Here is a 23,113-nt window from a genome sequence, read left to right on the forward strand (position 1 = left end):
TAGAAGATGAGAGATAGGCTTTACTTTTTGTAATCTTTTAAATGAAGTGAAGAGAGAAAAGTAGAGAGATTGAGTAACTTTAGGATGTAACTGATTTAATGGTGTCCCTAGATTTTTCTGGTTCATATATATATTTACTATTGGTCAAAAAAAGAAAAAAAGAAAAAAAAGAGAGACGAGCACTCTAGAAATTAATGGTATATGTCTAAGAACCTTCGAGGGACAAAAGCACGCGCTCTCGGCACGCGCTCTCCCTAGGTATAAATACGGTAAATTAGCACAGAACAAGCGTCTTTGATCAACCCGCAAGCTCTTTGCCCTGCCTACAGGTAGCTTCTTTGATCAACCCACGAGCTCTCAAATTCGCTGCATTCTTGCCTTCGATCTGCCCCTTCGCCTCATACCTCGCCATGGCCGCTGCAGTGCACGGAGGCCACCACCATCACCATGACTCGATACATGAGCAGGAAACCATCGTCTGCAGATTCTGGCTGCAAGGCAGGTGCACCCGCAACCCCTGCAGGTTTTCCCATGCCCTACCGGCTAACTCGGAGCGGAAGCAGTCGTCCTCTTCTTCCAATCTCACCTGGCGCAGGGGGGCGATATCCAAGCCCTGCTCGTTCTATTTGCGTGGGAGCCCCTGCCCCAAGGGCGACCAGAGTTGCTGCAAGTTCTTGCATGCACACACGGAAGGCGCAGCTGCCCTCTTCACCGAGTTGGAAGGCCACAGCAAAGGGTGTTCTTTGACGGGCATAGTCCTTCCTCAAGGCTCCAACACCCTCTTCACCGGGGGCCGAGACCGGAAGGTAAAGGTTTGGGATTGCGAGTCCGGCCAATGCATCCAGGCCATCCCTTTAGAGGGAGAGGTTGGATGCCTCTTCAGCAGTAACAGCAATCCCGAAAGTCTGTTTGTCGGGATTCCCAACGAGGTCCAGGTCTGGAATCTGAAGACCCAAGCGCAACAGAAGCTTTGCGCCGCTCCCGCCGGCCAGGTCCGCGCTTTGGCTGCTGCCGATGACATGCTGTTTGCCGGGACTGACTGCGGTGTCATCCTAGTATGGAGGTTCGACTCCGAAACACACTCCTTGGTTCCAGCCGCTTCGCTATCGTCGGGCGCCCACTCTGGGCCCGTGCACACCCTCCAGCCCTACATGTTGTCCGACAGAAAACTCTTGTTCTCGGGCTCAGCTGACGGGAGCATCAGGCTCTGGGACCTCACCACCGGCCATTGCCTACACACTCTCCTTGCCGCCCACACAGGCCCTGTCACTGGCCTACTCTCTTGGAACCAGTTTCTCCTCTCGGCCTCTGTCGATGGCACGCTCAACATTTGGCAGCTAGAAGGTGCCCAGTTGGATCTTCACTACACCCACACCCCTCCCAAGACTTCGACTGGCCATGCAGATACAGAAGCCCCTGAGCTAATTGCATTATCCGGATTTGTGAGCGAGGACGGCATACCTATCTTGATGTGTTCCTACGCAGGTGAGAACAATGTTGTTCGAGTGTACGAGCTGCCCTCCTTCACAGAGAGGGCCGTCCTCTTCTCACCCGAGCCCATCCAGTCCCTCGAGACCGGGCCCAGTGGGCTGGCTTTCTCAGGCGACCGTGCTGGAAGGGTCAAGGTGTGGCAGATGGGGGTACCCAAGCATTGAGCATTCTCTTTCTGTGCGGTCTCCAATGCATGGGAGACAAAGAGTGATTACTCGCCAATGAGTTCTGTGAAAAGGAAAAGATTGTAAATGCTCTCCAATGCATGGCAAATTGATACTCCCCCCAAAATTTTGTGTGCAAAATCCAAAGAAAACAAGAATTGTAATTGAGTCTCCCCAATGCTTGCTGTGCATGGGAGCTGAATGAAATAACATATCACCAGCATTGTCTTTTATTTCTGCTTTTCATAATTGAGTTTCCCTAGCATTAAAACTCCATTGTTGATCACTAAAGGTGTATCAATGCAGTGCCTGAGGAAGCCGAAGCAGTTAAAATGTAAGAATGTGGGCGCTCTTATATGTATCAAGGTCAGGTGGCAGCAGCATCAGTGTCTAACCAATGCTTTCTGTGAACGGGATCCCTAAAGAAAAAGATTGTAAATGCTCTCCTGCCTTCTCCAATGCATGGCAAATTGAAATTTGCTGTGTGAAAGTCAAAGGAGAAAAAATGTAATTGAGTCTCCCCAATGCTTGCTGTGAATGGGAGCTGAATGAAATAAAAACACATCACCACCTTTGTCTTTTATTTCTGCTTTTTCTAGCATTAAAACTCTGTAATTTTCTCCATTGTTGATCAATCAAGGAGTTGCTAATGCAATGCCGGAGGAAGCGGAAGCAGTTATCAGAATTTAAAGTGTAAGAATGTGGGGGCTGTGTGTATCAAGGTCAGGATTCAACAGGTTTAATGAACCTTGGCATTCATGCTCACATCTTTCTCTGTTGGTAGCACCCTTTGAGAACGCACAGCAAGTGCCACACGTGTTTATTTGTTTTACTGTGATAAGAGCGTCATGGAATGAGACCTCTCTGCAGATTGAAAAGGAGGCCTTTGGAAGCACTACGAGTCTATGTTCATTGGAAAGGCTGCATTCAATGTCTTAGATGTATGAGGCGTTCTGATCTGTGGTATGGCATTTGCAAAGCCAGTGGAGAAGCTGTGAGCAGTAATCTGTCATCACGGCTGGGAATAGCATCTATCAAGCACAGCCAAGGGGAAAGAAAGATGAATTGATGTAAGTGTAAGGCACAAAGCTGGTGTTTAATGGCCCTTCTGGCACACGGGGCACCCTTGTCGATATGGTATCATGCTCCTTTGTGTCTTAATGGGGCAGTGTTATACATACTGACATTAATGCTTGCAAAATGGATTAAGTCATTGCAGAATCTCGGACAAGAGATTGTTCATGAATGTAGCTGGCCTGGCTTCAAGAGGCGATTGGGCACTTGGGCAGCTAAAAGGCCACGCATGACTCAGGAACAGGTGGGCACTCCAGGAAGTCCCTAAATGCCAATGGGTTTAGAGCAGTTAGGCTCTCGAAAATCCCTTAAATTGTCATGCCCATGTCTACAATCTCCCAAAATGCAATGTGGATGCCTTCAAAGAGCAACACTGTACAAAGTCCCCAGGAAATACCATGCGGTTGTTCTTATACAGGAATTGGATTATTGCAAAAATGCCATGCTCATGTGTTAGAGCAACAGTAGTTCAAAACCTCCATGAAGTGGTAAACCCATATTTTTAAAGAAATTCGTTTGCCCTTTTGGAGGAAAGCGTGCATTTTTTTTTCCCACTTCTTGCATAGTTTGGCACGTCCTTTTACTTGTAGATAGATTGTCAGATAGAGAGTAGGAACAAGGCCATGGTAATAGTCCTTTGGATTTATTGTCAAGAGCATTTGGGAGGAGTTTTTGCCATTGGTGGATGATGCCATCAATAATGCAGTCTAAGTTTCGACAAAGAAAGGTGGCATATGGTAGTGCTTTTGTTAATATTGTGACTGAATCACTTAATACTTCCAATGATCGTTATGGTGCAGGTTAGGTGGTCCAAGATCTAGATTAGATGCTATGATAGTTCTAAGATGTCACGGGCATCCCACACTTGGATGCCACATAGCAGTATCTGAACAAGAAGGTGGAGGGCCTGGAATGGAAACTGGTCCCATGTGAGCCCAGTCCGGGACGAGTCAACCAGGGTTCCTTCTACGCGTCCAGGGTTACGTGTGCATTGTCATGCACATGAAACTATGCCAGTCCGTACAGTGAGTCTCCCTCTGGAATGATGTCAGATGATCTGAGTGTTGGGACACCAGGCACCTGTAGGAAGAGCATGTAGTTTGCATGTGGGGCAGGGCTAGCCCTTAGGGCTACCCCAAGGAGATGTTCCATCCCTTGAATGGGCATGGGGTAGGCCTTGTGCCACCCTAAGGGGCCAACAAAGGCCCTAGGTGTTGCCCACCAGCCCATAGAAGGGCTGCGCAGGCTGTTGGCCAGCCCAAGGGGCCTGACCAGGAAGCCAACAGGTCTTAGAGACCTTGCCCGGCCAGGCGACCAGGCAATAGAGGCTGTCCCACAGCCATGCGCATGCGGGCTGGGACAGCAGCCACAGCATGCGTAGCCTAGCCAGTTTGAAAGCGATGGCAGCAAATAGAATTTTATTGCATTTGACCAGGTCATGGGGCTTTCAACAGGCAAGCCTACCTCAATAGAACCAACTGACTAATAGTGTTTGTGGGTATAAATGCCCAAGGCAGAATTCAGTCCAATCATCTCATATTTCACAAACGGTTGCGGCAGCCCAAGGGCCAGGACAACCAAGGGGAGTGCTATACAGCAAATGTGAAAGGTGCAGGTCAAGAACAGATCTTTAAATCTAAAGACTTGCATTATTGTACATCATTCTGATAAAGCAAATACACCATTCGTGGTGGGGGCCCTACAGAGGATATACGGGACCCAATATGGAAGATATGAAACATTAAACATATGGAGTAATCTGTCATCACAGCATCTTTCAAGCACAGCCAAGGGGAAGGAGAGATGAATTGATGCAAGTGTAAGAAACAAACCTGGTGTTGCTTGCAAAATGGATGAAGTCATTGCAGAATCTCGGACAAGAGATTGTTCATGATTGTAGCTGGCCTGGCTTCAAGAGGCGATTGGGCACTTGGGCAGCTAAAATGCCATGCATGACTTAGGAACGGTTGGGCACTCCAGGAAGTCCCCAAATGCCAATGGGTTTAGAGCAGTTAGGCTCTCGAAAATCCCATGAATTGTCATGCCCATGTCTACAGTCTCCCAAAATGCAATGTGGATGCCTTCAAAGAGCAACACTGTACAAAGTCCCCAGGAAATACCGTGCGGTTTTTCTTATAGAGGAATTGGATTATTGAAAAAATGCCATGCTCATGTGTTAGAGCAACAGTAGTTCAAAACCTCCATGAAGTGGTATACCCATCATTTTAAACAAAGTGGTTTGCCTTTTTGGAGGAAATCATGCATTTTTTTTCCACTTCTTGCATAGTTTGGCGTCTTTTTACTTGCAAATAGACTGCATGAACAAGGCCATGGTAATAGTTCTTTGGATTTATTGTCAAGAGCATTTGGGAGGAGTTTTTGCCATTGGTGGAGGATGCCATTGAGCCCATTTCGGGATGAGTTAGCCAGGGTTCCATTCTACGCATCCAAGGTCAGGTGTGCATTGTCCTGCACATGAAGCAGTGCCAGTCCATATTGTGAGTCTCCCTCTGGAATGATGTTAGAGGATTTCAGTGTTGGGTTTGCAACTGGACACCAAGCGTCTGTAGGAAGAGCATGTAGTTGACATATAGGATAGGATGGGGCCATCCCTTAGGGCTACCCCAAGAAGGCGATGTTCCATCCCTTGAATGGGCAAAGGGTAGGCCTTGTGCCATCCCAAGGGGCCAACAAAGGCCCTAGGTGTAATTGCCCCATAGAAGGGCTGGGCAGGTTGTCGACCAGCCCAAGGAGCCTGGCCAGGCAGCCAGAGACCTTGCCCAGCCAGGCGGCCAGGCAATAGAGGTTTTCCCACAGCCATGCGCAAGCTAGGACAACAGCTAGACCATGCGCATCCTAGCCACTGTGAAAACGATGGCATAAAATAGAATTTTATTGCATTTGACCAGGTCGTGGGGCTTTTAGCAAGCAAGCCTACCCTAGTAGAACCAACCGACTAGTAGCGTTTGTGGGTATAAATGCCCGAGGTAGAATTTAGTCCAATCATCTTATATTTCACAAAGTGTTGTGGCAACCCAAGGGCCAGGACTGCCAAGGGGAGTGCTATAGCAAAGGTGAAAGGTGCAGGTCAAGAACAGATCTTTAGATTTGCATTATTGTACATCTGTTCTAATAAAGCAAATACATCATTCGTGGTGGGGGCCCTATAGAGGATATATGGGACTCAATATTGTGTCCTTTTCTCTCTCCTCTCTCTCTCTCTCTCTCTCTCTCTCTCCACATCTCTCTCTATATTGTGCGTTATGTTCGTCGCAACCAATTGCTGAATTTTGAGCATTGAAGTTATCGATTCCTCCACTAAACTTCCGCGTGTTACATGGGTATTAGAGCCTTTTTCAAGTGTGAAGATTCAACCAGAAAACCCAAAAAGGGGATTTTTTTTCTCACTTGTGTGATTGGTTTCAAGACTTCGGTGGACCACCCCTTTCGGTGTGACTCCTATCCCTAGAAGGATAGTTGGTTTTTAGTCTCTGGAAGCCTCCGGAAAGTCTCCCATACACATAGTGGATGGTCAAATTGCGTTCCAGAAAGGAGCTGCATTTCTTGCTATGGTGAGCTTCAATGACAAGAGAGAATGACGAACTTCAGAAGAAAGAGCACTCGAAAGTCCTTTGCACACGTAGACCGGAATTCCTGCTCGTATTTATCATTCCATATGTACTGATCATTCTTCTTTGTGAGTATATACAATGGATGTGCCACATGTGTTAGACAACGAAGGAACCTTGTGTGCCATTTAATTTGCCCAAGGAACTTGCCCAATTCTTTGATGTTTGTCAAGTGGAAGAGTTTACCCAACAAAGAGGCTCCATCGGCAGAGGCTTCATGGAAGCCTACTTCTATGCTTGAAAGATTTGAAGGGTTATTGGATTGTTGGATTTGTGCATTTGTGAGGCATTTATAGACTGGATACATAGTTGGAAATTCTTGGAATTCTATATATTTATGAGTCACAATTGATGGATTTGGGGCTGATCTTGTTATGTGGGCCTTCCCTTGATATTACCTCACCTTTGAGGTCACACAATAGGTTGATAGATGATATGAATGGCATTTTTTAGCCACGTGATCTCATGGAAAACCATCATTAAAGTATTAAAAAAAGCCAAATCATCTCATTAGTCATGTTAATTCAAATATGGATTGGATATCTCCCAATACTTCATGAACTTATATAATTATATACTTGAATATCTCCCAATACTTGATGAACTTATATAATTTAAAGAAAAGCAACAATAATCAAATGCAATCATGGCTAAGTTTAAGTCCGTGGAAAAAGTCAATTTGTTATGCTTGTTGAGAGAACCATAACCAAGCACACTAATGCCAACTTTATCAAAAACTTATGAGATGAATAATCTTGAGAGATAAATTTCCTTTTGCTATGAGCAACCCATTTGTTAACACTTTGTAGTAACACTAGTAGACTATCTTTACTCGTAACATGTATACACATTGACATCCATTTAAAATATTAACTAGGTGTATATAAACCTTTTCGATAGATATACAATCATAGAGGAAAAATTTTAGAGTCTATGGAAATAGTAGTCTTACTTTTTATACTCAAAATTTATATGTCATAATAATAACATTGTCTAAATTTCTACCTTAAGCTTTAAGCAGGGGTCTCAAAGCCTTTTGATTGACTTGATTGTAAATTTGAATTCAACCATTGTGGATCCTTACCAACATTAAAACACTTAGGCCTCTTCTTCTAGTTGTTTCAAGCATTCCATTCAAATCACCATTCAAATCACCAAAAATCACCAAATTGTGAGAAGATTGTGTGATACCAATTGTGAGAAAAGATGGGCCATCATTGTAAACAAGGATTGTACTTGTAACAATAGAGAAGGCCATCATTATAAACAAGGATCATACTTGTAAAATAGAGTGCATAGCACACAAGCAAGATTCCAACTGTGAGAAAAGAATGGCCATCATTGTAACAAGGATCATACTTGTAAAATAGAGTGCATAGCACACAAGCAAGATCTATTGCAATGCACTACCAAATTCAGAAGAAGATAAGAACAAAGCATGAAGTTTATATCTTTGCTTTTTAACTATTGCTTAAACACACTGCTTGCTATTACAAATGTTGTTATAAACCTAAAGGTAGGTAACTGATTTTCACTAATGTAGCTAATCCCACTAATCTATATAATTTTCTAATTAGCTAGCTACTTATAAAGGTGGTGCGTTGGTAGAGTTATCATACTTGTAAAGGTGGTGTGTTGCTAAAGTTATCATATCATAATGAATTACACATCTACATTAGATTAATCTAATAATTCTCCCCTTAATGAAGATGTGAAATCAAAAGCAAAATTCAACACGTCACTAACTCTCTTTAAATTAGATGTGATCATACTAAAAAGATTGGGGGAGGAGAGAGAGCTTGAGCTCTTACAAGCACACACACACACACACACACACACACTCACAACAATGGATAACACACACACACAAAGATGAAAGGCTAAAATCTTCTTCTTCTCTCTACTCAAAAGAGGTCTACAAGAGATAAGTGAAAACTAAAATAAGTATTAGAGTACTATGTACAAGCAATCCATAATGTGAACACGCTAAGTAGGTGAGCTAGCAAGATAAGTATCCCATAACTCGGCAAGTGGATATGTAGGTGTAGTCCAATGGTAATCCATCGTGTTGGTGGCTATCAAACGTGCCAGTGATGTAAATGTGGAACGATCACCTAGCACGTCATGAGTGTCAGCTCTGGTTGAGCTTAACATCTCAACACTCCCCCTTAATCTCAATTCCATCTCCAAGACTCCAAGCATGCTATGGAATTCGTGAAGCTTTTCAGCTCTCCCAAGGCCTTGGTGAAATTGTTAGCAACATGCTCTTCTGTGTTGACATACACGAGATCAATATCTCCTGCAAAGACCTTCTCTCTGATGAAGTGATAGTAGATCTCTATGTGTTTGGTCCATGCATGAAACAACGCGTTCTTGGCCAAATGCATGCTACTATGGTTGTCACAATAAATGATATCTTGCCTGTCCACATGCAGCCCTAAATCTCCAAATAGCTTGCGTAACCAAGCTACCTCACAAACTACCATTGCCCCATCCGTATACTCTACCTCTGTACTTGACAAGGTAACAATAACTTTTTGTCTCTTAAAAAGGCAATGTAGACCTATGAGGTGCCAAATTAGATCTGGTGCCATGTTTTCTGTATCTTTACCATGAGAGTTGTCTCATGGAATGTGTAGGGCCTTGGTGGCATCTTTCCTTGCCAACAAAAGCAGGTCATCATAAACCAGCTTCACCCTATAGTTACGGATGGTCCCATGGATATTTTGCTCATGTAGGAGCATAAGCTTGATGCTGACCAATGCACTAGATCTAGCAAGCTTTTATCTCAGCACACTTTTTGGTCCATGTATGCATAATGGTGAGCTACATAACCATCATACATCAATCTCTGAATATAGTTTTTCACCCTATTTGACTTTTGTGGTTCTAGATTTGTCCTTGGTGTCCTCGTCGCGGGCTACCTTAGCATTCCTTACACTTGGTGTCCTCGTCGCGGGCTACCTTAGCATTCCTTACACTAGGTGTCCTAATAGCTTGAATCCCAAACTCCTTGTCAAGGTGTAAAAAGACTTAGATCTAGGATGGCTCATAGCAAGTGATAAGACTCATAATTTAGGAGAATAATAATAATCAACACTTAATTAAAGACTACTAATCAAGGCAATAGACTCAAAGCAAAACACACAATCTCATGTCATTAGCTTGATCCAAGTACATCATTTTATAGCTCTCATGGAGATCCCAAATCATGCTTTGTGTACAACCTTGTGCCTTCCATGTACTAATAAATTCTCACACTACATGTGCCTCTTTGCACTTTCCATGTTCTACCTTTTTGACCTTTGCATGCTCCTCCCCTTGCTCTACACATGTTACACCCTCACACATTGTACTTTTCAACACAAGGCTCTACTCTCAGCCACCACTGGACTTTCCATCAACAAATACTAAAATGTTAGGCATACCAAGGGGCTCATCGACCTTCCCTTTGCCTTTACATAATGCACGTGCTAAATTTGTAGGACTAAAATTCTGATGTAGCCTGCCACTCCATGGTCTATTAAACAGACCCACTGCTAGAGAACTCTCTCGATCCACTTAGACTGTGATTGTTGACCTGCATTTTGTGCAATCACCTATTCTTGTGCATCAGCCCCAATCGAGTCTTTTACATTTGCATACCATCATCTCAACAAATATAACATCCCTGATCACCTTCATCTCACGTGTGACAGGGTTGTAACATTTGTACCGCTTTTGCTTAAGGAAGTAACCAATGAAAACAAATTTTTCAGCCTTTGGATCCTGCTTACTATGTAGCTCTCATCAGGAATATGTATATATGCAATGCATCCACCAAAAACTTTTAGGTGTGACAAATTTGGTTTTCTGCCATTGTACTTCTCCTCTCAACTCATACCATTGCTATGGGGGTCCTGCTCATAATGTAAACTATAGTCGCAACTACTTCAGCCCAATAATGATGAGGCATACTCTTCTGAGCCATTAATACACGAGCAACTTCTGCAATGCGCTTATTCTTCCTCTTAACAACAACACCATTTTGATATGCAGAGTGTACCTGCATATAAATTTCCTCTAAATTCCATGCTTTTTCAGATATGCATTTAACTCATTAGAGAAATATTCTCCCCCTCCATTTGACCTCAGGCACTTAATTTGTAGATCTATTTGTTTTTCGGATATGCATTGAACTCATTAGAGAAATATTCTCCCCCTCCATTTGACCTCAGGCACTTAATCTGTAGATCTATTTGTTTTTCAGCCAACATTCTAAAATTTTGAACCTTTAATTTTCTCTTTCATGAAGTACACCCACACCTTCCTTGTGTGGTCATCAATGAAAGATACATAAAAGCGACATCCTCCCATTAATGCCATCTTTGCCGACCCCCATACATCTAAGTGCACCACATCAAGTGTCCTCTTGCTTACATTTCTATCATGTGGAAATAAATTCTTTGTTTGCTTCCTAAATTGACATGCTTCACAAACCTTATACATTCCACCCACCTTAAGGCTTTGGCAAAGCTGTAACAATTTTAGAATTCTGCATGGACTTTAATCAATCGCTGCTCATTTACATGACCAATACATTTGTGCTGAATATCTATATCGGCTACAAACATAGTAACTTTGAGCTCAGGCATGGTTACATCTGAAATAAACATTCTATCCACTCTCGTCCTTTACAACCAAACAACATTTGTTCTTGAAGTCCTCTACATAGCAAAGGGTTGAAGTGTACCTGCAAACTTGCTCAATCATCTGCCCAACATAAACTAGGTTCTTTGTGATGTTGGACACATGAAGTACATCAGGTAAGTACTTCATCTTGCCATCGTGCATAGCGAATGGGACATTCCCAATATGAGCAATAGGATGAGTTGTGTCATCCCCCTCACTACATAACCTAGTTTTTTCAAGTTCTTCACATCTCTAAAACCACTCATCATGACAGGTCGTGTGGTTATAGGCTCTTGAGTCCACATACCATACATAATCAGCATTTGTGGATACATCTACAATCATTGTATTCACCATGTGCTGCATTATAAATAAATGCTAATATCTATCTTCAACGTGCTTGCTTAAAGACAAATAACTGATTTACTATAATTTCCCATTCTTTATGTCACTCTGCTTATTTGCGACATTGTGTAGAAAAATGACCTTGTTTGCCACAATAATAGCAATCTCTAGAACCTATTTTTAATTATTGTCTATTCCAATTGCTATAGCCTCTTTGGCTCCCCCTGCCTTGAGATTAGCCTCTTCCACTTGTGTATGATTACTCCTTCTGTGATGCAATGTTGTCCATGATTCTAGTTTCCATGTTGGCCACCACCTTGGCCTTGGCCTTGACCTCTACCTCTCTCTATCTAAATTAAAGTAGATGGCATGTTCTAATGTGTTTTTGCTTTATGATGAAGAGTTCTCTTCCAGAGACTTTCCAGAGACTTTTCTTCTATGATCAACACAGATATTAAGTCATTAAAGTTGGGAACATTCTCCCTAATTGCAATGGAGGATTTGAATGGCTTGTACTCTTTGCCAAGCCCATTTCGATACATTGATAAACTCAAGGGATTCAATAATGTCTTGATTGTTACAACATGCACATTGATAGATATGCTTTTCTTCTCCACAGTATGCAGCTCTTGTGTTAACTACCATGCAACTGTGCTGGAGTGTTAGCATCTTGGATGTGTCCTATCATTGTGTCTGTGACACTGATTAAAAGCCAATACATGCCTTTCCTTGCATCTGGGTTCCAGCCCTTGAATTCCTTTACATTTGCTGCTTCAGGCAACTATAGAGGCTCCTCGTTGTCTCCTGCGATATAGTCCCAAAATCCTTTACCCATCAGGAAATTGGTCGTTCTGAACTTCCAAGCATGGAAATTGTTCTTATTCCCAGCTTCTCACTCATAATCTAATTGAGTCCATCAAACATGTTTGCCTACAATAACCAGAAACTTGCAAACAAACAATTTTTGTATGTAACGTGTGGTGCAACAGTAGATATTGTGATTGAGTGATACTTTTGCACAACCTGCATGTCACTAGATGTGACCAGCATACATGTACATACACCCAAGATCAACAATACATGTACTCTGGTCACTAGATGTGACGAGAGTACATGTACATACACCCAAGATCAGCAATACATATGCAAACATTACTTGCACTCTCAAAAATGCACTGCTACATTGTAATAACTACGTTTCAAGTAGAGAGAGTTCTCAACCAAAACTTTTCAAAAATGCTCGAAACTTGCAATGGCTGAACGGAGGCCAAAACGTGCCCGAAACGCGAATTTTCTCGCAAAACTATAGTTTAAATTATTACACACCACACATGTACCTCCATGCCTGTGAAGATAACTCCTCAATCGGAGATGTGTAGCTCCCAGAGCTACCCAAGGGGTGTCGTACCTAAACAAAAAGGAAAAGAGATGATGATGCTCTTACCCGTGTACCGCTTCCTTTACCTTCGTAGCTTCCTTTTCTTGTCGCTTAGCTTCTTAGCTTGAACCAAGCTTTGATACCATGAAAAGATTAGGGGAGGAGAGATAGCTTAAGCTCTTATAAGCACGCACACACACTCACACAACAATGGAAAACACACATACAAAGATGGAAGGCTAAAATCTTCTTCTTCTCTTTACTCAAAAGAGGTCTACAAAAGATAAGTGAAAACCAACATAAGTACTAGAATACTATGAACAAGCGGTATATAATGTGAACACGTTAAGTAGGTGAGCTAATAAGATAAGTATGCCATAACTTGACTTTGTAGGTGTAGTCATTTTGGTAAAGATCTGTCGTGTTGGCTACTGTGACACAAAGTTGGGGTTTTGACTTCGGTCACTTCTTAGAATTAAAACACACTTGTATGAAACCTCACAACCTCCTCACCTCCCTTTCTCTCCCTAGGTTAAGATAAAGATATACGCATCAAAGGTGAGATCATAATTCATGGAAGGAAAGATGAAAGGCTTTGGAGAAGCAAGAATTTCTACGAGTCTTGCAGCTCCAAACAAGAGGGCAATTCTTTGTTGGAAGAAAATCTAATTATATGAACGGAAACATACGCGGAATGTTGGTAAGGTTCATCCGTTCGAATTGGGAGATTTTGACAGAACATATTAAAGTAAAAGAATATAGAAATCACTTACAAGAGGATAAGACATATGGGATTTGCCTTTTGATAAAAGATTAGGAGGAATTGATCATTATTAAGAAGAAATAATGGCCAAAAGTCTATAAAAACAGAGATACATAGAGAATTACAGTTTTAAATCCAAATAGATTGTGAAAAAGAGGATAACATAAGTGCGTAGAGCTTGAAGAGAGCTTCGCGTCTATATTAAATTTTTCAAAAACAGGCAATCGAGCAAAAAGTTATGAGTATTTTACTACAAGACTATAAAAGTTATGAGCATCAATGAAGTAAAGGATTAATAAATTAGTTATATAAGTGGAGAGAGAATATAAAGAGCTTCCTAGCCATATAATCAATTTTAGAAACCAATACCCAAGTGATGAGTAATTATCGGTTGCAATTTGGGTATTGGACCACAAAATCTGCACTTCCCTCTCTTTGCATGAAACTACCCTTCCCTCTCTTTGCATGAAACCTCAATTTTCACATAGCCTCTTGCCTCTCATCTCCTTCATGATTCAAGCTAGAGGGTAAGGGTTAACATTGCTCAACCGGACAATCGTAAAGATTTACCTATGGTCCCCAAAGTCTTTCCACATGCTCATTACCACTAAAACCATTGGTACCTGTTGCATGACGAATGAAGATCAATACAAGGATGCAACAAAAAAGACACTTAGGGCTCTTGAAAAGAGTTCCAAGTTGTAGATGAATGTGGGAGAGGGCTTGACAATAATCCCACATGGGAACTTTTGGGAGTTCTAGAGTTTTTGTATAAAAGGTGGCCCATTTGAGAGCTAGAGAGGACTCTTTGGTCATTTGGTTGAGAGGCTCATAGAGAGAGCTTGCTCCATAGCTCCTTCTCATGTGCTCTCCCAAGGCTCTCCATCTCCATTCATGCTTCAATCTTGTACTCTCTATTCTCTACATTTTCAATGATATGAGGTTATGGTCTACACACTTGCTAATCTAGATTTCTTAATGATGTTTTGATGCTAAAATCTGATTTGTAGAGTGCATGTGATGAAGCTTTTGCATGAAATGATGTGTAGTTGAGGCTTGTGTGATAGCTCTTTGCATGTTAGACTCTTTGCATAAGTTGCATTTTTGTGCTTAAGTGTAGCCTAATCTTGATGCTTTGATTATGTAAGATTGATTGCTTGAGTGATGAAGAAGGATTGAGTAGGACTAGAAGTCATTAGTGTGTGGTTAACTCATCTTCTCCCATTCGGGATAGCCTCTATGCGCTAACCGGGTTGCATTCACGGATTGACAAAGTGTGTGGGTTGGAGTGTAGCCTCCGCTATGCTATGATGCCCCAAACAATGGCGCCGCTGCCGGGGAACGCACACCTAAGTTAGTGAAGGGTGTTAACCATTACTTCTTACTAAGTGCTCCATTGATTGCAAAATCGTGGATTAGGGTAGATTAGAGTAGAGTTTGCAAGGGCATTGAGTGTGTGATCTCAAGGGCGCCTTGTGTGTTTTCGGTTTTTTGATTAGAAGCAAAAAAAAAAAAATAATTAAAACCTCATTGCGGTAGAGAAATCCCGCCACTAATCAGATTTAAGTACTTTCTGTTGTTGCATCTTTGACGGGGTTGGCGAGTGGTAGATAGGAAGTGTTGGAGGCGGCCTTTTTTTTGTTATTTTGTTGTTTTGTTGCTTGGTGGGGAGGCGTCTGCAGCAAAGATAAATAGATATATATATATATATATATATATGTGCTGATTCCAACCGCTTCTTGCTGCTGCTGAATAGATGGACGATGCAGATCTGTCGCATGAGCCTCCAAGAAAAGTTGGGCGAACGAGATGTTAGTGCAACTGCTAGTGAGCTAATATATATATGTGCAGCTGTGGGCGGCCCAGTAAGACGGATTTAAAAGAAATATATATATATAAATATATATATTTCTTATATTGACGTGAGCAGCAAGCGTTGTCTGCACACGGAGCGCTGCATCGAAGCGCTGGCGTGAAGCGCTGGTCGAAGGAGTGGATGACGGCGGTTCTGAGGCAGAGAGGAAAGTGGGAAGCGAAGGAATCGAGTGCTGCACTGGGGGGCGCCTGCAGTGGGCGCAGCCTGCAGACGGCGGCTGGAAGAAGGAAGCGAAGGAGTAGGCGGCTCTGAGGCAGAGTGGCTGGAACGTGGAAGCGAAGGAGTAGGCGGCTCTGAGGCAGAGTGGAAGTGGAAGAAGCGTAGAAGAAGGAGAGGCCGACGACTCTGGCGGAGCAGCATAAGAGCAGACGGCCGGCAGAAGAAGAGAAAGAACGAGCAGGCGGTTGACTCTGGTGAAGGAGAGAGAAGGAGAGGAAGGCGACTCTGGTGGTGCAGCTGGCAGGAGGCGCAAAAAAGCGAGCGCCGCATTGAACGCGAGCGCGTGGGGGCAGCGCAGAATCCGGGGTAGGTGCAATTTTTATTTTTTTTATTTTTTATTTTTATTAAATTTTCATGTTTTTTTTGTATTTTTAAATAAAAATAATAATAATAAATATAAAAAAAATAAAAAAATACTATTTTTTTAAAAAAAGAGAAAAAGATATTAAAAATAAAAAAAAGAAAAATAAAAACAAAAACAATTAAATTTTAAAAAAAAAGAGATAGAAAAAAAAAGAAAAAAAACCCATAAAACAATAAATTTATTTTTTTTAAAAAAAGAAAAAAAACAATTTTTATTTTTTTTAATCCATTGTTCATTATTTAAATTTTTGCATAATTAAAGTAGCTTGCATTTTTTATTTTTATTTTTTTAGAATTTTTGTAATTACGTGCATAATTAGTAGATTTATATTTTTTTGTAATTGGCACGAAATTTATTAGTTAAAAAAAAACAAACAAAAAGAAAGAAAAAAAAACAACAAAAGGAGAAGAAAACAAAAGAAAATTTTAAAAAAAAAATTCTATAAATTAAGTGTTTTTTAGGAGTCTACTTTTTTTGCATATTTTGTAATTCTTCATTTTTTTTGATTTTTTGCATAATTAGTGTAACTTGCATTTTTTTAGTTTTTGTAACTTTGGGCATAATTAGTATTTTTGTAGTGTGATTCATAATTTGTGTGTTTTTTTTTTAAAAAAAAGTAAAAACATAAAATCATAAAATCATTATAAAAAAAATCATTTAAAAAAATAAAAATAATAATAAAAAAATAGGATAGATAGTTACGCCACACATACTCATTTTAGTTGCATTTAGTGATTAGGTAGGTTAATATATATATATATATATATATATATATATATATATATATATATATATATATATACATATATATATATATATTTATTAAAAAAATAAAAAAACAAAAAACAAAAACAAAAACAAAAACAAAAACAAAAACAAAAACAAACAAAAAACCAAAAAAATTTGACCTTATGCACTTGCGGTCGGGACGTCTTATAGATTCTGCCATAGGGCCTAGGGCACCTTCTAGAGTACCTACGCAAGAAAGTGGGACCCAATCGGTAGGCAATTTGGCAGATATTGCTGGAACCCTTTCTGAATCCCAATCCGATACCCTTTCCTCCAGAACAACTAGTTCATTGTCCATGGACAATCTAGGGCCGACAAATAGTCATCCCGTAGCCCCAAATAGAACACCCACAAGATCCTTTAATCCATTTGAAACCGACACCATGGGGTTAACACTCAATGTAAGACTCCAATATGTCTACACGAATGCTCAAGGAGCTGAGATCTTTAGGGATCCACAACAATGGTATCTTGTTAAGATCGCAGACATTTTCTCAGAACTTGATAGAGCACCTCTAGTCAATGACCAGGGTAACATGTACATGGGTGGAGATGGTGTTCGCTATGAAGTCACCTACCATCCAGAAAATGTAGACAAATTAGGGGAGTTCTCTAAAACTGAGTTCTTAGACTTATCAAAACTTTCCAGAGCAAGGGAGTCTAGAGATGACTGGCTCATTGAGCCGGACATGCCTGGACCATCCAATGCCCAGTCCTCAAAGCCATCCATAGATGATTTACTTCTTGTAGATCTAAATTTGGAAAGGGATAGGAAAGGTAAGGGTAAAATGGATCAGGGAGCTGAGAACCAATGGGAGTTTGTACGACAAATTCCAGTGACAAAGGTCTTACAGGATGACCCACTTCAAGAGGTCTATAAGGACTCGTTATTAGAGGGATATTATGCCACAACTAGATTGCCACAGCTAGATCTTCCTCTAGCACTGGTAGTGGTAGTTGAGAAGCTTGCAGGACACATGAACAGAATAATTGATAAATGGGCCAATGAATACCGAACCTTAGATTGGAAAGAGATTTGGGAACTCACGTGGAAAGGACAACCATTATTCATGGAAGTGTTCTCAACAAATACAGCCAAACCAGGAGAGACAGCCTTTCTTGGAGAAACTGTTGCTCCTCCCCTACAAGAGTTCACTAGAGAGGGACCTTCAACATCCAAGTGGACCACTGCTAGTAGCCCAACTCTAGCACCAAGATATCGTCCTACACCAAATGTGCGACCACACGTCACACCACACCAACATCTTTCTCACTATGACAATCGGAGGAGAGGGGAGCCAACTCGGCCTCCCATAAATGCACCTCCTGAAATGCGGGTGACAAGATCTTTGGAGGGGTTTGGTGAGGCTGGTAATAGGGTACCCACACCAATTTGGGATGCATGTGGACCATCTTTCCAAAGAGAGGAACAATTCCCACTGAGAGTGAGAGGCCGTAGGCCCTATGACGAGTATTCAAGACAAGTAAGGCCATCAACTCTTCAGAAACTGGTAAAGAAGTATGAAGGGTCGGGAGATCCATACGACCATGTAGAAGCATTTAGGCAAGCAGTTCGAGCTGAGCAAGTGGCTGATAAGCATACTCAAATTGAAGGATTTGGACTCACCCTTGAGGGAAAAGCCCTTGCTTGGTTTCAGGCATTAGAGGCTTCAGACAAATCTTCTTTACGAGTTTTGGAAGAGAGATTCATTGCTGCTTTTTCCTTGATGGGAATTCAACATGACACGGTAGCACACATCTACTCTTTCAAGCAAGGCGAGAATGAGAGTGTTAGAGACTGTGTAAATAGAATGAAGCAGTACATTAATCGTTGCCCAGAGGATGAGAAGCCCGCCCAAAGTCGATTAATTTCTCTCTTCTTAAAAGGACTCAAAAATTCAACACTGCATACACATCTCTATGCGAAGAAGCATACAAATTTCAATGAGTGTTGCCATGATGCTATGGATTTCACCGATAACTTCAAATTCCAAGATGGTTCTGGCCCAGAGGTGAAACCTAGAGATTTCGTTTCAAACACATTCTAGGTACTTCTATGCTCCCTTAGGTGAAAATTGCTGTGGGCATCACTTTGTCACGTTATTCTATCAACAGCATCACCCATTTCCACATTGTCAAGAGTGTGCACGGCTTGTATTAGGAGAAGCTTCACATATTTGTTGGATATGCCGCTCTTACTTTAGACGATATGGCACGGGCTTAATGAAGCAAATTGTGGGAATTGCACCACAACGCCATAATCTCCTTAATGTGAGAATACCAGAGAGAGGACCAAATCAACGTAGATTACCTGAGGAGGTTCAAGCACAACAATGGAGGGATACAAGCTTAAATGACTTGCAACCACCGATCTTGCAAGCTCTCCTTCCCCAAGCCTCAACATGTCAATATTGGATCAATATGAGTACCTATATTGCGCAGTTCCAAAATCGAAACTGTCTGATTAACCTTCCCATAGAACGAATGCCATATTTTAGTGAGGAAGCACTCCTTCCTCTACCACCTTCTCCAGAGGCCGGTTTTTGTGAGGGGTTGTCTCTGCATCCTGAGGAAATTGATACCATCTTTCCAACAGACGAGGACACGGATCCACCACCAGCGCAAGGGTAAGCTCAGTGACTCCATAATAAGATCGACAAGCCAGGGCACTTTTCTCCCATTGGGTTTTTCCCCTCGGCTATATTCGGTGATTGGCACCAATGGCAAATTTATTTTTTTTTCTTTTCTTTTCTTTTCTTGTTTGTTAATAAAAATTTTGCAGAGATCTCCGCTAAAAAAAGAGCATCAAACACGCCCCAATAGTCCACCTATCGTGCACACAAATTAGGAAGGGGGGAGACATGCTACGCCTACAAAGATCAAGGAGGAGCAATCTGCACAAAATCAGCAATTCATCAATGCAAACGAACAACATCAACAGGGCACTACAACAGGTGTATTCAAATCTTAATCTTTATTTCTTTATGTGCTCTTATCTTTCGAATATATGGTTTGCACGTTCACACAATGTTGGCTGCTTTAAGTTTTTGATTAGTTGTTAAAATATGGTGAGTGAATTCTAGACTCTTAGAAGACTTAGTAAAAGATATTTCTATCTAAAGACAGTGTAGGATATATACCAATGGAATATGCCAAGTTCTTATGCTTTCAAGGTATATTAGTTATCCCTAGTGGTAGCTACCTCTTAGATATGAGCTAGGTGCTAGGAGTAATAAAAATTTATAAAAATTATACCCAAAAATATATATATACAGAGTAAATTGAGACATGACGTGTCTATAGCCATGAGAAATGCTTGGTAGGACCTGGGGTTGTCTTAACACCTTGCCGATGCCTTGGTTTCCATGGGGTGAACACTGATGTCTAAAAGCTTCCTTCAAGGAATCTATCGCCTTGATAGATGTTGGTAGGACTCTGGGGTACACTATGGGCCCTTGAGGCCGATGCCCTCATCTTCATGGGGTACTCCTTAGGTCATAAAAGAAAGAAAAAGGGTCTGTCGCCTTTGAGATACTTAGCAATCTTTAGATTCTCTTGGCGGAGGTCTCTTGGCCATTGCTTGGGTCTCTTTGGGATGGAACCTTAATCTTTATCACCTTCTACACACACATCAAAAAAAAAAAGAAAAAAAAAGAAAAAAAAAAGAGTTCCAATCACCTTTGCTCATATTTAGGAGTAGGTTTGCCACTTAGGAATAACTTACATACTTGTAGGACATTGAGACTGCGGTCATAATCGGCAGTGTACAAAGCACACTTACCTTTGCATAGCACTATCTACCACTTAAGTCTCACTTTGACTAGTCTTTACTCACCTATTTTAGTACTCATTAAAACTTTAATCAGCCTTGCACTTGTATGCTCACGTGTGAAATTATCATTGCTGGTTTTTCTTTTCTTTTCTTTTTTTCAATAAAAGACTTTACTTGTATCCATTGTTTTTTTTGTTGCAGCTCTTGCTACTACCGCGCTCGAGGACGTGCGCAAAATAGGAAGGGGGGAGTGTTGCATGACGAATGAAGATCAATACAAGGATGCAACAAAAAAGACACTTAGGGCTCTTGAAAAGAGTTCCAAGTTGTAGATGAATGTGGGAGAGGGCTTGACAATAATCCCACATGGGAACTTTTGGGAGTTCTAGAGTTTTTGTATAAAAGGTGGCCCATTTGAGAGCTAGAGAGGACTCTTTGGTCATTTGGTTGAGAGGCTCATAGAGAGAGCTTGCTCCATAGCTCCTTCTCATGTGCTTTCCCAAGGCTCTCCATCTCCATTCATGCTTCAATCTTGTACTCTCTATTCTCTACATTTTCAATGATATGAGGTTATGGTCTACACACTTGCTAATCTAGATTTCTTAATGATGTTTTGATGCTAAAATCTGATTTGTAGAGTGCATGTGATGAAGCTTGTGCATGAAATGATGTGTAGTTGAGGCTTGTGTGATAGCTCTTTGCATGTTAGACTCTTTGTATAAGTTGCATTTTTGTGCTTAAGTGTAGCCTAATCTTGATGCTTTGATTATGTAAGATTGATTGCTTGAGTGATGAAGAAGGATTGAGTAGGACTAGAAGTCATTAGTGTGTGGTTAACTCATCTTCTCCCATTCGGGATAGCCTCTATGCGCTAACCGGGTTGCATTCACGGATTGACAAAGTGTGTGGGTTGGAGTGTAGCCTCCGCTATGCTATGATGCCCCAAACAATGGCGCCGAAACGGCAATAAGGCAAGGGCTATCTTAAGAAGTCACAGGCCCGCAAAGATAATAACTCCTTATCCCACTTATCATGAATCATCAAAGAGGTCCAAAATTGGGCTGAGCATGAGGAGCTAATGCTAAATGAGATATTCACATGTAAAGAGAGTGTTTGAATAAGGGTTTGAAGATAAGAGAATGGCAATGACACAAAATGCTCAATTGAGGAGACTCATTCATTTGATTTGAAAGGGAGAGGAGGGCTCCTTTTATAGGTGGAGAATCACCCTCTCTTCCATTGTTACAAATTACAACATAAAAATCTTCAACCCTTCAGTGACATAAGGGTAGATGTCACCATCAATTGTCCTCTTAGGCTAAGTCTTCTATTAATTATTAAATTGAAGACTTTTTTACTTTGAAAGTGTGATGAGATAATAGCCAAGTCTAAGTGGCATATAGGTGGAGATCCCACTTACACATAGCAGAATTCTCCTCTTCCATGTAGGCATTCTAGAAGAACCTTTCCCAATTATGCACCTACACACACTCCTCCACATGCACCTACACACACTCCTCCACATGCCTTCCACACTCCCCAACTTATAGCCTTATGGTGAATACTACATTAATAATACAATTAAAATCCATGTGAGCATGAAGGCCCACTTTTATTTTCCACATCACTAGCCTATCTACCATACCAAAGTATTTATCAAGCATACTTGTGGCATTTACAATGTGTGCACCCTAAATCAAGTAAAACCATTATATTTGAAGATAGAATGCTGTTATTAGGGTAGCCATCAAGCCGTCGCATCACCATGCCGTTATTCCATTGTGGGCATCGCAATCTTCTTGGACAAGCTTCCACCTTATTACCATTGAGAAACCATCAAAATATGCATAAAATTGAAAATGAAAGATCAATTTTTCATGTCACATCTTTTTCTCCCCAACAGATCCTCCATGCTTGTCTTGGGGGATTTGCTGGCCATGGTGCTCGAGGGTAAAATATCTTTAGCCGTTACTCATTGGCACGTCCGGGAACCTCCTAGCCACTTGCATCCTCTAGAAGATAGGTGTTATTTTTGAACTTTTGCTTTATCTTGAAGGGGCCTTCCCAGCGTCGAAGAAGCTTCTTATCTAGCCGTTTCTCCACACGGCCATCATACCTCATGACTAAGCTTCCTTGCTTGAGTTCTGGCTTCTTCTTCTTCTTCTTTGTGAGAGTGTCATGCCTTGCCTTGCGCCATTGTTGTGCAGCCTCCAAATTTTGAAGTGCCTGAAGTGGCCTCTCATCCAAGGTCTCCAGTTATACTAGGCGTTGGGCATGTGTTTCTTCTTCATTATTCAAGCGTGCAAAAGATGTGCGAAGGCTTGTGATTTCCAATTCTATTGGCAAAATAGCCTCCATTCCATAAACTAACTGAAAAGGTGTGAAACCAAGAGAGAGTTTGTGAGTTGTCCTATAGGCCCATAGGACCTCTAGCAAATGCACATCCCACTTTCTCTTCATAGTATCCACTAGCTTAGACAAAGATCCACAAAGCAGTCCATTAGTTTTTTCTACTAAACCATTACATTGGGGATCATAGGGAGTTGACATAGCATGCTTTATTTTTAATTTCTGCACC

The 23,113-nt window shown here is 41.4% G+C and overlaps 1 protein-coding gene across 1 annotated transcript; it reads left to right on the forward strand.

The window, feature by feature from the left end:
* Positions 1-410: 410 nt before the first annotated feature.
* On the forward strand, positions 411-1,655 carry LOC147615559 (zinc finger CCCH domain-containing protein 17-like). Its single transcript, XM_086779013.1, has one exon. It carries the CDS (start codon positions 411-413, stop codon positions 1,653-1,655), a length of 1,245 nt encoding a protein of 414 aa, XP_086635139.1.
* The last annotated feature ends 21,458 nt before the right edge of the window (positions 1,656-23,113 follow it).

The sequence above is a fragment of the Cibotium barometz genome, chromosome 40 (assembly GCF_041138505.1).
Source record: "Cibotium barometz isolate CiBa-2024 chromosome 40, ASM4113850v1, whole genome shotgun sequence".
In the NCBI taxonomy this organism is placed as follows: domain Eukaryota; kingdom Viridiplantae; phylum Streptophyta; class Polypodiopsida; order Cyatheales; family Cibotiaceae; genus Cibotium; species Cibotium barometz.